The 16,364-nt window shown below is 42.7% G+C and overlaps 1 protein-coding gene across 1 annotated transcript in view; it reads right to left on the bottom strand.

Moving 5' to 3' along the window:
* Positions 1-14,359, bottom strand: part of entpd3 (ectonucleoside triphosphate diphosphohydrolase 3) — a gene marked incomplete at both ends in the record, with an annotated part of 32,375 nt that extends 18,016 nt beyond the window's left edge. Inside the window, 3 exons of the mRNA XM_080742382.1 lie at positions 4,883-5,020; positions 13,939-14,117; positions 14,224-14,359. Of these exons, the coding sequence (XP_080598508.1) occupies positions 4,883-5,020; positions 13,939-14,117; positions 14,224-14,359 (453 nt within the window). The remainder of the gene's footprint in view (positions 1-4,882; positions 5,021-13,938; positions 14,118-14,223) is intronic.
* Between the last annotated feature and the right edge of the window lie 2,005 nt (positions 14,360-16,364).

Genomic DNA, 16,364 nt, shown 5'->3' with positions numbered 1-16,364 from the left:
AGAAAAACCTAAAGAAAATGTTCATTAGTCTGAATTTGTTAAGAATACTATGCCTAACTCTAACCCTAACCCTAACCTTAACCTCAGTAACCCTAACTAAATTCGGACTAATGAACCTTCGGACTAATGAACCTTCGGACTTATGGGCAGTCCCCAAGGAAATGCTGGTTCAGGTACAGTATAAGACTAAAGTGCCTGTGAGCTTTTTTCCAAATTTGCTGTTTTTGGATGGCACGTTTCCATGTTTTGTGCCTGTGAACTTCACCGTTGGTTTTGTTATTTCAGCCGCATGTGCACCACTGCTGTCACTTCCGCGTTGAGGGATATATCCTCTCACTCGTGAACATGAGGTGGAGTTTTGAGTGAGGTAACTGCTCACTGCAAACAGGCTTTTAATTTCATCAGTGCGGACCGCAACGAATTAAACAGATTATGTTTTTGGGTTGTCCGGCTGGCCGGCTGTCTGTGTGTTCTCATGAACACAAGGGGAATTTTATTACATCTGGCACAAAAGCGTCGACATGGACTCGCAAGTTCACTGTGACTTCACAAATCCTGTTCATTACATTGTTCAAAGTCTTCACTATATATACTGTACCATATGAGTGTGAACAGACACGGATGTGAAGTGTTGGCAAAGCATCAATGTCCCAGCAGCCTCTTGACATGCAGAGTGTGCTGTGTATTTGGCTAAAGACTGGCAACGCTGCTATTGCAGTTAAAGTGCTCAGCTGCTTGGAGTAGAAAGGATCTGGCTTTGGCTGGATTAATGGTTCTCAAAGTCTGGTCCAGGGACCCTCAGGACTCCTTGAGGGGGTTCCAAATGGACCCTTACAGATCTGTAACTCTGCAATAGTAAATGGAAGAAAACAGACCCATATGAAAGCATTGGTGTGGACTGGGTTTAAATGTTATCCTTAACTTTTATGTCCTATCGAGGATTCAAACTTGTGTCTCCCGCATTGGAGACCAAATCCTATCTAACCCCAGGGTCTAAATTTCTCAATGGAAGAGTAGGGACTAGGGAGACCACCTCCAACCATCGCTGATGTACATTTACATACACTATACACACAATCTACTTCTGATCTTCTGATGCTTTTGTTGATAATCCAGAAATGTATTTCAATGATTGCGCAATGAGTTCTGGAAGCGGTCATGGAACTGTTGAGGACAATAATTATCCAACAAGTTCACACCTGGAATCATCAGTCATTAACCGGGTTGTTGGACACACTGGAGGAACAACCTACTCCTGTGGGAGGGAATGCCATAACAAAGCTAACAGAAAGTCTAACACTGAAATGAGTCTGGGCATGTTGCCCTTACTTAAAAATCACACCCGTGTGAACTGAGCGGTGGTGGGGGTGGGGGGGGGGGGGGTGCCTGTGTGTGTGTGTGTGTGTGTGTGTGTGTGTGTGTGTGTGTATTGCAGTTGATGCTCAACCTCTCTGGTCACTCAGTGGTATTCAGGCTACACATTCCTCAGGCTACACATTCCTCAGGCTACACATTCCTCAGGCTACACATTCCTCAGGCTACATACAGACAGACAGACACACACACACACACACACGGCCACGCTATGGAGACGGTGTGACCACCGCTCAAAAAAGGTGTTATGAATAAGTCAGAGAGCACAATGATTGACATAAACAAAATGCTCGATGCTCTGTGTTGTTTGTCCTGATTCCATAGCCAACAGCAAAAATTAATGAATGCCTGTGTGTGAGAGTTTCATTTATTACGACTTCACCGGAAATTATATGAGCAAATTGGTCATAATAGGGAAATGTCTCAAAACACAGCTGGCTGTAATTGTTTTCTTTTGCAACAATATATGAGAAATATGAGAACTGGTTATGTGTTGAGGAGGAAGCGGGTATCAAAGTGAGAGGGGTTAAACCGCATTAGATGGGTGAGTCATTAGCAAGCATGAGCAACTCATCTCCAGATCAATGTGCAAAACAACCACAAACAGCACTTGGGCAGCATATTGCACTGTGTATTCACACCAACATGTTGTGAGCTTTTCCAGGATTACATTTGGGAAATCTTTTCAGTGTAATTCCATACATTTTCCTCACCACTTTAAGCATACTGTACATTATCCTGTGCAACCATTCAGACCAACATGCTGTGAGCTTTTCCAGGATTCTGAAATGGAAATGTGTCCATTTTCTTAACCACTTAAAGGTGATACACCATGCATTTAAAAAGTATTCATGTCATATTGTTTATGTCCCAAAAACGTTTTTCAAAAGGTTTGAGGCTAAATTACCACTCCTGAATATAGCGCCTCTCTCATTTTTGAATGGCTCTCAGAGCATTTTCAGCTGCAGTACCACCTTTGGCCTGAACTGCGCCACCCCCCCAAAAAAAGAAATGGGAAAAAAAAGATCCAGGACAGCCTGTTCTGAGAACCCGTGGAAAGCTTTTAACCCCAGCCTTCCCAAAAACAGAGAAAGACACAATGGTCAGAAATGGGACTTTGTGAGGATACAAAGTGCTAGTGGGACCCCAAAAAAAGGTTTTAAAATAGGAAAAGTGAAAATTCATGGTGTATCACCTTTAAGTCGTACTTCGTAATAAGTTAGTAGTACTTAGTGAAACAGCACGATGCAACAGGTTGTGAGCTCCCAAAATGGGATGTCGTGGTTAATGCAATTAAATTGTTCAATTGTGATATTCTCAAACATATCAGTGGCTACCTTTCCCAAAAGGAAAAAAATGCATGCATACAATTTAATTGAGTCTGACAAGAGGCATAAAACACGTAAAAATGAATGACAGAGCGGCCTATCAAAAGCAGAGGTATGAATCTTCTCCCATCCTCCGCAGTAAATCAAACCCTGAGCTTTTACTGTATAGACACAACACTGACACTTTTTCGGTCAGTTAGTCTCATTCACTCACTCAGCCACTCACTAACTTACTTGCTTGGTCTTTGTATATTCATGTTTTTTATGTTGTTTTATTTTTATTTTTTAAAGCGAATGCCCTATTTTTTACCTAGTCATATGAATGTCATGTCGTGCAAAAGTAATGCAAATAGCCGATCTACAAGCACACAACACATTGCAACGATATGCGATCTGATTATACTAAACAAAGTCTATCATCAGACTGATGGTTTTGATTGACCTTCAGGATATTAGTAGTCTACTAATATCCTGGAGGTCACTCAAAACCATTTATGATACTAATAGTAGCTCCTGATAATCTCACTGAGCTCTTTCGGCTGCCCCACACCAAATGAAAGAGACCTCTGGTCCTCAAGCAGCCTGAGTGAGAACTGAGAAATGGATACATCAGTCTGTAGCACTGCAGGATATTCTATTCTCTCTTCTTAATGGAGCAACCGTGACTCTAGAACAACTACATCAAGTATATCCGTAGACATTTTATTGCACAAAGGCAGCTTAGTGTTACAACAGATGTGCATTTACTGTCAATGCGGCTGCTGTGGAAATCGACTCGACTCCTTCACACTTCAACGTGTGGGTGGTCCTTGGACTATAAAGACATTGACAGAGACGGTAAAAGTGAATTAGGGTTCTGATTCACTGAGGGGTGAACAGAGATTAAGTATTTTTAGCCGCCTAGTGTGAGATCTGACACCCGTTGTCTGAATAAACCGGAAAGACAGTGCTGTGTCAATTAGATTTGTTCGTGAGGAGGAGGAGGCGGAGGAGGAGGAGGAGGAGGAGGAAGAAGAAGAAGAGGGGAATGAGAGTTTAGAGCTCCTGTTTTAGAGAGGTTCTGTAATGTCTCCCCTCAGATACAAGTACTGCTCAGTAGAGCTACCATAAAGGTGTGTCCAAAACCACATACTGTACTAACGTACTACACACTACGCATACACAGTATGCTATTTTCAATTGCCTGAATTTAGTATGCTTTAGTATCCCATAATACTGTATGTAGCAGCTAATGAGCTTTTGGACATACTACAAAGCAATTTGGTATACTAAAGTATGTTATTGTGTGTCTTCACTAAGCTACACAAGATGTCCAAGTCGTATCTGTCAGAATCACTCTTTCCTGCACTACAACCTCATTGTGGTTTAATAACAGTGATAATGATAATAAAAAATAAATTGAACAGCAGTTTATGTTTCCTAATACAGACCACACCTTTGTAGGGTAAATGATTAACACATTTTAATTCACTAGCCTTCTACAATAGGGCTGTGTAGTGTTCTATGCTTGTGTAGAGAGAGAGAGAGAGAGAGAGAGAGTTGAAATATTGCCAGCAAAACATTAAGACATTGCCCTTGAGAATTCTATAAACAATATTGCAGAAAAGTAATTGCTATTACATGTATATGGCTAGCCCAAAGCTTTCAGAATCCATTGAAGAGCTACCCACTGTATCTCTGCTACAGACTAAGAGGAAATGTTGTGGCCAGGTTATGGCATGATCAATTAGAGGACAGAAGCACTCTGAGCCCACAGAAATGTATAGTATTTTTAATTTTACCCTAATAATAATGGGTATATAGCTTCTCTCCTTGCCAGTCTCTTTCTCAATTGATTTATATGTTCTCTCTCTGTCTCTCTGTCTCTCTGTCTGTCTCTCTCTCTCTCTCTCTCTCTCTCTCTCTCTCTCTCTCTCTCTCTCTCTCTCTCTCTTCCAGCTTCAGTTCAAACCAAGTGGTCAAGTTTGCAGACAACACCACAGTGATAGGCTTGATCACAAAACAAACAACAATGAGAGTCAGCCTACAGGAGAGAAGTGGAGAACCTGAAACAATGGTGCCAGGAGAACAACCTGCCTCTCAACGTTGACAGAACCAGAGATACAGTAGTCATCGACCAGACTAGAGATCACTCTCCCATCCAGATCGGGGGCAGTTTACATTCCTGGATATCACCTCACCTGGGCAGCAAGAGCCGTTGACGCCCCCGTCCACGAGCGGCCGTTTGCGTCCGCGGACGTGGCCGGCCGTCGACTGCCGTTTTTTTTCGTGGACGTGTCCATGGACGTGGACGGGGGCGTCAGCGGCTGTCTCTCCACCTGGGATGTGCAGACAGAGCAGAGAAGAGCAGAGCAGACAGAGCAGGTGGTGAGGAAGGAACAACAACACCTCTACTTTCTCAGACAACTGAAGAAAGCTGGCATGGGTCATTGAGGCACCAATGAGAGCATCCTGACTGGCTGCTTCACTGCCTGGTGTGGCAGCTGCACCGACCTCAACCACAAGGTAATGCAAAGGGTTGTGCGGACAGCCAAACACATCAGTGGATGTGATCTCTCCCCATACAAGCTCTATGACAAACGTTGTGTCAGCAAAGCTAGCAGAATCATCAAGGATTCAAGCCATCCCAACTACAGACTGTTTCAGATGCTGCCGCATGAAAAAACTTTACGCCGTCTCAGCTCAAAGCCACTGGCAAAAGACTGCTAAAAAGATTCTTTCCCTGTGCACTCGGCACATGAACGATCTGACAAGAACAAAAATAAACCAGGACAAAAGTCAACTCTACATGTACACAAGATGTAACAATAAAGCATAACCTTGAAAGCTGATGATGTTACGAATTCCCTCTCAACCACACTGTATGCACAATGTTATTTGTGTAGGCCCAGGTGTTTTTGTTTGGTTGTGTAACCGCCAGCAGGCACGTTATGTCTACTGGGTTCCCACCCGCAAACACAGACAATATGTTTTTTTAGAGGCACTAAAGAGTAATAACCCCCGTCTCCATGGTGGTGAGCAAGATTAAGAAATCCACAAGGATGCCCCTTGTGTTGGTGTTTTATGAATTTCAATCCAAATCCATTAGATCCATTACATTTCATTGCACAACAAAGAGCAAAGATTTCAAAATAAAGAACTATCTCACTTCTGTGAAGCATGCACTTCAAGTTCTCCCCAGGTTTCGGCCCACACTTTGCCCTCAAAGCATGCAAAGATGGTTAGGACAACAGAAAGTATAAACAAAAATAGATGTGGATTGTTCTGCTTTTGGTGGACAAGACAAGATAAGCTTTCTTAATTGGTTTCTGATGACTATTATGCATTTATTTTCTTTCTGTAATTCCTTCTTTCTTTCTTTCTTTCTTTCTTTCTTTCTTTCTTTCTTTCTTTCTTGATGATGAAATGATGCCTAAAGCCAACGTCAAAACCACGGCCACCTGGGCGAAACACCTGGGAAAGAGGGAGTCCTGGGGAGAGACATGCAGCAAATGATCCGAAACCAGGGACTCACTGCAGGCATTTGAGCCCACAAGTACTAACCTCTCGTTATCTGGCGACCCAGCTGTGCATTTCAAACCAGAGTTCCAGTATTCTATTGTATTGCTCTTTTCCTCCTAGCTTCCTTCTTCAGCTTCCCTCTTTTCAATCATTAAGCTGTTGAAAGGTATTGCTATGCAAGATGTAATGCAACCCTACCCTAGCCCGTGCTTATCATTAAAGCTGTGAAGTAACATTCTTTATGCCACTATTGAATTACAAAGGGGGGAACACTTATCCTAATAGCATTACTGTTACCAGCAATCAGAGTACAGTTCAACATAAAGCATTAATACTTGTCATGTAATGTGATCTAGAGGGTCTCGGGTGTACTCGTCCGTGACTTGAGATTCAATTATTTGGTTTGCAATGTTTATTTTATTTTATTATTATTACAGTGTCTCCCAAGTGAAAACATACAGTGTGTGGTAATTGTTGAAGTCATAGCCTCACATAAAAGATGAAACCTCTATTGGACATGGAGAAAATACTTGAGCTGCACTCATCCATTATCATCCATTAAATAATGCTTATCCATTAGGCTATTGTACGTTAATTACACCACAAGACTTGGCGTAAAATAATGTTGTTCTTCTTAATACATTTCTGTATCGAGTACTCTGGTTATAACTTTACTTATGCCAATTCACAGCCAATCATTGGATCATTATGAGTCCTCATCAAGAGTTTGGAGCAGCTCAAGAGTGAGTTTTTCTGCCCTTGCAGTTTGTCTCAGCACCGAAGTAGGAGGATGTGCGACGTACGTTCTTTTTGTGTTTGATTCCCTCAATTCATGTTTAGTTTCTTTGTTTAGGTTTGCAGACACACAAGCACTGTAATGCAAATAAGAGTATGCATAGTATTAGAGCATTGCAGTATGCCTTGCCTGCAATGGCTGTAGCTTAAAGGGGAATTTGACTTCTGGGTTCATTTTCACATCCGCTTTTTGTGATCACCTGAGCCATAACATCACCCCAGACAGTTTCACACCCCCATTCTAAAATACTGTAGTGTAATCCCATTCAACTTCAACCATGTTAGACTTCGATATGTCTCTCTAAAGTGTGCCTGTCTGCCCTGATGAACAAAAACAGCAAAAAACAGTTTAGGATGGTTGCTGGTCTTAGTTAGTTTTAGCTGGTCTTAGGCTGGTTTAGCTGGTTTAGGCTGGACAAACTGGTCAGGCCATGATGGGTAATGAGTACTCTGACAAGTGACAGCTATTCCACAACCGGATGGGGTATGCATTCCCAACTTGCATCGTTCGTCTCTTGTGTCTCCTTGGGAATGAAGTTGCAGGCATCAGCCTGTTTAAGACAATTATAAAGTCAACCTACTGTCACTTTAGGTCTATATCAAGGATTAAAGGACTTATGTCTCAGCAGAAGTTGGAAAAACGTGCCCATCAGCCCATGCATTTATCTTCATTAGACTCAACTACTGTGATTTATGTTTTAGAGAGACACCATCTTTACAGGTCTTTCTAAAACATAAATCATACAGCTGTTGTTGATTTATAATGCTGCTCGAGTCTAATACCAAGAAAATGGATCATAAATGGTGCATTTATATAGCGCTTGTATCCAAGGCGCTTTATATAGATTGTACATTACATTCACCCATTCACGCACACAAGGGGCCGGTGGCGAAGGAAACCATGCAAGGCACCAACCTACTCACTGGGAGCAACTAGGGGTTCAGAGTCTTGCTGAAGGACTCTTCGACATTAACTCAGGGGGAGCCCGGCTTCGAACTAGGAACCATTCGGGAACCCTTCGTGCTCTAATGACGGTTTCTCTACCCCTGAGCTATGCCGCACCTGATCATAAAACTCTCTTCAGTTCTCAGATCTTCGCACTGGCTCCCTGTCTAAAACTGTTTGTCTATAAAGCACTGAGAATGGTCTACCGCAGTGGTTCCCAAACCTTTTAGCTCAAGACCCAAAAGAGAAAAAAATGGAACTTGTATTTATTTTATTTATGAAACGCTTTCGAAATCATTTGGAATTATCATCACCCATATATGGGTCCCGACCCATTGTTTGGGAAAAGGTTTTTTGCACCACATTAACATACTCCCAGAAGTCTGATACAACTCTCAGTTCTTTTAAATCTTATTTTTGAAAGTGCCTTATAGGCCTACTGAGGATTTTGATTATTGTGCAGCGCTGTAACAGGCACGCTGTTTTTATCTTGTGTTGGAAGACCACAGATAAGAACTCTCATCTGTTTTCTTTCAACATACTGTAGGCTATCTATAAGAAAATTGCGATATTTAGAAGAATCTCTAAGTCATGATTTATAGTCAATTTGGAGGCATTTATGGCACGTATTCAAACTACATTCAAGCATCCTCAGTAAAAAAACATGAATTAATCAGTATGCAGACTTCCCCTCCTTTCCTCCTAAAAACATGAATCAAACATATCATTGATACATATAGTGTATAAAAAAACATATATTGATGAAAAAGCATTATCATTTATTAATTCTTTTTTTTAAGTGCAACATATTAATCGAATATGGTCACTCATTGTACTTCCTACTGAGGTCTCTACATTGAATGAGTTCTTAGACTTATACAATTTATATCAATAATCTGTCAAATGTAGCCTAATGCAATGTGCTTGGCAAGGTGTCTGTAGTTCTGAGGAAATGTGGGAGAGCTTCCAAACATTCCTGGTGTCCAACATTTGTAGATGTATATCTACTGTATATCCATGGTTACTAGTATCTTGCTGTCCTCATACAAATCTTGAATAGGGTATTAATCATATCCTGCAAATCATGCACATGATGAAGGGAGGTATCAGTTTTCCAATTCCGCCAGAGCTTCCCTCTGTGCTTTAGGGAAATGATCTTAAACCTTATTCCCTGCACAATTATTAGTAACAAGTATTCTGACAAGCATCATTATTAAAGTCAATGGAATGAATCATAACTAGGTCAATGACATCCATCCATCCATCCATCCATCTTCAACCGCTTATCCGGAATCGGGTCGCGGGGGTAACAGTTCCAACTGAGACCTCCAGATTTCCTTATCCCGAGCAACTTCCTCCACTCCCTCAGGGAGTATACAGAGGCGTCCCCAAGCCAGTTTGGAGATATAATCCCTCCATCTGGTCTTTGGTCTGCCACGGGGTCTCCTCCCAGTGGGCCGTGCATCGAGGACCTTCCTAGGAAGGAGCTCGGGAGGCATCCGTACTAGATGCCCGAACCACCTAAGCTGACTCCTTTCCAAGTGTAGGAGCAGCGGTTCTACTCCAAGTCTCTCTCGGGTGACTGAACTTCTCACCCTATCTCTAAGGGAGATACCAGCCACCCGTCTGAGGAAATCCATTTCGGCCGCTTGCACCCGCGCGACCTTATACTTTCGGTCATGACCCACACTTCATGACCATAGGTGGCGCTGCACTGCGGCGACACGGACACACGGGCTCCGCAGCACTTAATGTCCTTTTTTGTCTTGTTTAGTTTCGTGTTTTTTGTTTTACACTGTAACTGGTGTGCACTGTGAGGAAATGTGCACTATGGACCGTGGAACCTCCGTGCGGAGGGATACTTGGAGAGTGGAGCGACTACTAGCGTGGCTACTAACATGGCTAATGCTGTCTGGCTGGGTGGCTGAGTGCCTGGCGCGCCTGGTGTACGGTGGGACCGAGCTCCTACAACTACAGGGGAGCGGAATAAGACCGTCGCCGGACCTGTTAAGACTGGTCCCCGGAGAGCTACTGCGACCGCCGGAACAGGCACCGTTCCATGCTGGGAGAGCCAGGAAAAGAGGGAGGAAAGGCGGCGTCAAGCCCGTATCATAGTGTACGGTGGAGAGCTATCCACCGCAAATTAGCTTTCCACCTCAAGTCAGAAAATAAGTGCAGGCCATCATAGTCACTCACGGTGGAGTCCTGTACACCGTGACTGACTGGTCTAGATCGACCAATCAGTGAACGGGGTGTAGAGCCTGTCTGTCTGATAGTAAAAACAGAGAGATGTGTTGGGACTCACGGTGGAAAGCTCTCCACCGTGAGGAATGATGTAACGTTGTAGTTTCATGACTCAAAAAGACTCGAAAAGATTACACCGCGGTGTAAAGCCTTCCACCGCCCAGGCGACTATGATGTCGGCTTCAGGCAACGGTCTCGGAGGGCTACAAAGCTACCGCTGCCGCCGATACTACTCTGCAACGCCCGCGCATTGAGGAAGAAAATGGACAAACTACGCACTCAGGTGAAAATCAGTTATGAATACCGTGAGTCGGGACTACTAGTCTTTACGGAGTCCTGGTTTGATAATAGCATACCGGACAGTTTTGTTCAGGTTGAGGGCTTCTCACACATACGCTCTGATAGAGAGGAGAGCTCTGAGAAGCAAACTGGAGGAGGTCTCTGTGTTTATGTTAAGGATAACTGGTGTCGGAACTATACTGTCAGAGACAATATATGTAATCCTGACTTGGAGCTGCTCTGCATAACACTGAGGCCATACTACCTACCGAGGGAGTTCTCTAATATATTTCTGTGTGTTGTTTATGTACCACCAGATGCGAGGGCAGCTAGCGCAGCTAGCCAGATAGCAGACTGTGTACACCGTCATCTTCAGAACAAGCCTGACGCACCTATGCTCGTTCTGGGTGATCTCAACCACTGTCCCCTGGAGAAACATCTGCCAGGCTTCCAACAATATGTGAAATGTGCGACGAGGAAAAACAACATTCTGGACAAATGCTTCGGTAACATCAAGGGGGCGTATATGCAGCCAGAGCTAGGGCTCCACTAGCTAACTCGGACCACAAGGTTGTGTATCTCACACCCACATAAGTCTGTGTTTAAATCTAGCAAACCGATCACCAAGACCATACATGTGTGGTCTGGTGACGCGGTGGAGGAGTTGAAGGGGTGCTTCTTATGCACAGACTGGGATGTCTTTTTCCAAGATGCAGATATAAAAATAGCCACAGAATCAATAACTGCTTACATCACCTTCTGTGTGGATTCAATAATACCCCAGAAAACTATCACAAAATATCCAAACAATAAACCCTATGTCACAAGGGGGATTAAGGACTGCATCTGGCGGAAAAAGACAGCCTTTAAGAATGGGGACATAGCAGCTATGAAGGTCGCAGAGAGGGACCTCAATCAGCAGCTAAGGGAATCCAGAAGGCAGCATAAAGAACGTGCAGAGCAAGAGTTAGCGAACTCAAACATCAAGAAACTATGGGACTCTATCAGGAAGATGACCAGCATGGAACCTGCAAGGAAGCCCATGGTTGCTATGAATGAGGAAGGAAAAGCAAATTAATTAAACAATTTCTTTATGAGATTTGAGACTGATACTGTTAAAGAGTGTGGTGTTGTAATAAATGCCCTTCCATGTAACGGTGATCATGATAGAATAATTATTGACTCAGATCGGGTCACTAAGGTGTTTAAAACTATGAAAACTAACAAAGCAACAGGACCGGATGGAATGTGTGCATTCCTCCTTAAAACCTGTGCAGAGGAATTAACGCCAGCATGGCACCGTCTTTTCCAGGCTTCTATGGACACCCATATGGTACCAGAACTCTGGAAAAAATCTATTATAGTACCGGTTCCTAAAAAGCCCTGTCCTTTAGAGAACAATGATTATAGGCCAGTGGCTTTAACCTCCAATGTTGTTAAATCTCTGGAGAGAATCTTAACGGATGAGCTCCGTAAGGAAACGGAGGCATCACTAGATCCCCATCAATTTGCTTATGCAAGGGATCGCAGAACTAGTGATGCAATCTCAACATTAACACACTGGGTCCTGAAGCATTTAGAGGATCCTAATACATATGCTAGACTTCTCTTTGTCGATTTTAGCTCGGCCTTTAATACGATTCATCCAGATGTACTTCTCCGTGGGCTGGCCGGGTTGAGGGTGAATCCCTCTTTAATCAAGTGGTATTTCTCCTTCTTATCGAATAGGCCACAACAGGTGAGGTTTAACTCTGTCCTCTCTGATAGGGCAGTGAGCAGTACAGGGGCCCCTCAGGGGACTGTTAGCTCGTCCCTCTTGTTTACTTTATACACAAATGATTGTGTTAGCTCACAACCCAATCAGCGTGTCATAAAATTCTCAGATGACACGGTTATTGTCAGTCTACTCACAAGCGAAGATAACATCAGTAGCCATACAACTGGAGTGGACAGGTTTGTAAGATGGTGTGGTGAACACCACTTACAAATTAATGTGAAAAAGACACAGGAGATAGTGGTGGATCCAAGGTCTGTAGGCGACTACACCACAATCTCCATAAACGGCCAGGACATCAACCAGGTTGACTCCTATAAATACTTAGGAGTACTTATTGATTCCAAAATGAGCTGGCACAGTCATGTTACGGGTATGTGTGCGAAAATACACCAGCGCCTTCATTTTCTCCGGAGGCTAAGACTATTTGGTGTATGTAGAAACATTATGTTGATCTTTTACAGAGCCAGCATTGAGTCAGTTATACGGTATGGTATCACAAGCTGGTTTGGAAACCTGACGGTTAAGTATAAATCAGAGATTTTTAGATTAGTCAAAATGGCTGGGAAGATAATGAGCATGTCCGCACCCCCCATTACCCCCCAGGCCATTTTTGAACAGTCTACAACTACACAGGTAAAAAAGGTTGTGTCTGACCCATCTCACATACTACATTCTGAATATAGACTGTTACCGTCAGGTAGGAGGTATGAGACCCATTCACCCATAGTTGTAAGTACAACAGGTACAAATATTCTTTTGTCCCAATGTCAATCTCACTCCTCAATGTAACCATGGCAGAGGGCAGACGGAGGGTGAGAAGGTAATGGATTGGCCCATTTGGGCCTGGCCTATAGAATAGGGCTAGGTCAGAAATTAGCCTGCAAAGCAGGTATGTTGCTACATGCTGTGCATGTACTGTGGGCCCCTCCCAAACGGCGGGATGTGTTCCCGGCCTGAATGGGTTAATGGTGTTTATTATTTTGCGGGATATGGTTGTATATGTATGTCGCTGAGCACCCCTGTTGCTGTGTACTGTACTGTACTGTGTTTTTGTATTCATGTTTTTTGTATGCTGCTGGACTGTCCATGTGTCCAAGACAAATTTCTCCTCACGGAGACAGAATAAAGTAAACCTTGAACCTTGAACCTTGATAGGTGAGGGTAGGAACGAAGATTGCTCGGTAGACAGAGAGCTTTGCCTTCCGGCTCAACTCTTTTTTCTTCACCACAGTGCGGTTTAGCGACTGTAAAACCGCTCCTGCTGCTCCGATTCTCCGGCTGATCTCCTTCTCCGTCTTCCCCTTTCTCTCATTCGTGAACAAGACCCCGAGATACTTAAACTCCTTCACCTGGAGTAAAGCCTCATTCCCTACTTGGACTGCACAATCCATCGGTTTCCTGCTGAGAACCATGGCCTCAGATTTAGAGATGCTGATCCTCATTCCGGCCGCTGCACACTCGGCTGCGAACCGATCCAGTGAGAGCTGAAGGTCTCGGACCGATGGTGCCATCAGGACCACGTCATCCGCAAAAAGCAGTGAAGCAACCCTTAGCTCACCGATCCTTATACCTTCTACACCACCACTTCGCCTCGAGATCCTGTCCATGAATATCACAAACAGGATAGGTGACAAGGCGCAGCCCTGGCGGAGACCAACCCCCACCGGAAAGGAATCCGACTTATTACAGAGTACACGGACACAGCTCTCGCTTTGGGCGTACAGAGATTGGATGGCCCTCAAAAAGGATCCCCTCACTCCATATTCCCGCAACACCTCCCACAGAACCTCCCGGGGTACCCAGTCATATGCCTTCTCCAAATCTACAAAACACATGTACGGATAGTCATACTCCCAAGCCTTCTCCAGGATCCCTGTCAGAGTAAAAAGCTGGTCAGTTGTTCCACGCCCAGGACGGAATCCACATTGTTCCTCTTGTATCTGAGGTTCGACTATCGGCCGGACCCTCCTTTCCAGTACCTTGGCGTAAACTTTCCCGGGGAGGCTGAGCAATGTGATACCTCTGTAATTGGCACACACCCTCTGGTCCCCCTTTTTGAAAAGTGGAACCACCACCCCGGTCTGCCACTCCCTCGGCACTGTCCCAGAATGACATGATGCTAATAATTGTTGTGTATCCATATGGTTTAGTTGTAAAAGGGACAATATATGAAAATAAAATTACTTGCCAACTTTATTCTTTTAAAACCCTGCAAGGCCCAGCGTTGCTTTTTGGCAACGTTTTTTAAATCATTTTTTAAAAAATGTTATAATTAGTTTTCCTGTTCTTTTTTCACATTAACATCACCATTAAATCCTATTGTTTAGTATTACAATGATGAAATTCCAGCGTCTGGACGAACAACATCTCACTTTTTAACTGAAGCTATTCCTCACTAAAACATAAGTAAAATGCCTGTAATATTTTTTTTCGTGATCATCAGAATGTCTAGAACACGTGCATATGTTAATATTGTGAAAGATATCCCCAAAATGCAAATTAGAGCATGATTTATGATTTATGATTTATGGCTATAAAAATTTACAAAAACATTATTAATTTTTTAACATTACATTTTCCTGTGATTAGGACTCCTACAACACCATCTGATTTAAAAAAAAAAATGGCCAGTAGAAATTAATTCGGGCCTTGCTGGGTTAACGGACCTAGGAACAATTCTACCATTCGGTTCAGATCTCGATTTCTTTCTTTTTTAACATCACATAATCACGTGCTCATACTGTCTTATGTTGCATTTTACTGGTTATTTCTGATAAATGTAATGAATGTTCACCTGTTTTCACCCTTTTTAGTGTGGTTGACCCTGCAGGGCAACCAGACTATAGTACTTGTCCGACTTTATTCCATCCATCTTTCCATTCCTAGATAAACTTTATGTTGCCGCACTACTCCCACGGTTTTGGTGGCAGAAGGACGGAATGGTTAGCACCACTCAAATAGCGACAAGGACTGACAGATACAGAGATATTTGCAAGTGTGACTTGTGTCACGGCAACCATGCAGCCAAACATGCACCCTTGCAATTTCCAATTGCATCTTTCTAGTCTTTTCTTGTATTTTTATATTAAATGCGATCAAGAAGTGAAGCTTTGTATCCTCCACTCCTCTCTCTGTCTCTCCTCAGTCATGCAGGTTCTTTATGTCCAGGATGTGCACTCTATGTCTGCACATTAAGATGTTTGCAGTTTATTATAGTCACCATGGTCAAATATTCTGCCATGGAGAAGGCTACTTTCTATTTAGAGACAAAGAGCATTCATTAATATTCATATTTTATTTTACAATTCTTACATGATTTTCTCAAAGATTTTCTCAGCATTCAGTATTTGTGACACTCAATGATCTATATTTTCGTCCATGCCTTACCCCTTATTACATCCCTAAACGTCTTTGCCTTTTATTATTATTATTTTGAAAAACATTTTGAAATACTCCAAATAGATGACTTACTTCAGCATGTGAAATATGTGAAATAGTAAAAAATGGCAAAGGACTTTAGGGATAAGGGGTAAGGCATGGACGAAAATAGGGCCCATCACAAACTGCCAAAAAATACATCTAGAGATAATGCTAATAAAAATATTTTTTCATTTTATATTTTAAAAACACTTTCATTCAATTCAAGTGGATATTTCTCAATTTAACGTCATATTCATTGTAAAAATGGTTCAAATGTCAACATTTGACAAACCTGATAGATAATTTTAAAATCGATTAAAATACGATTTTCAAATATTTTAAAATGTAATCTTGCCAACCCCATTTTGTCAATGACCCAACTATAAACATTTCATGATGTATTCTACCCTGACACCACAAAGGCCCAGTCAACAGAATAACTATAGTACAGACATAACTTACAAATGGATGAATAATCAATTATTAACGTGATTTTTTATATTGCAGCAACTAGAGAAAAAACAGAGGGTAGTGCAAAAGAGGCTGGCCTCTAACCAGCCTATTCTGACAACATCAACAGCAAAGAAAGGCCAGAAATGTTATTACTGTAGACTACTCACCAGTAATCTGAGCAGAAGAGGTGCAGTACACCAGCCACATGTACTGTGTAAGCTACAGTACACTGTGCTGTAGTTCAGTG

This window comes from Nannobrachium achirus (genome assembly GCF_963921795.1).
Source record: "Nannobrachium achirus genome assembly, chromosome: 2".
Classification (NCBI taxonomy): domain Eukaryota; kingdom Metazoa; phylum Chordata; class Actinopteri; order Myctophiformes; family Myctophidae; genus Nannobrachium; species Nannobrachium achirus.
This window is presented reverse-complemented; position numbering and strand designations above follow the sequence as displayed.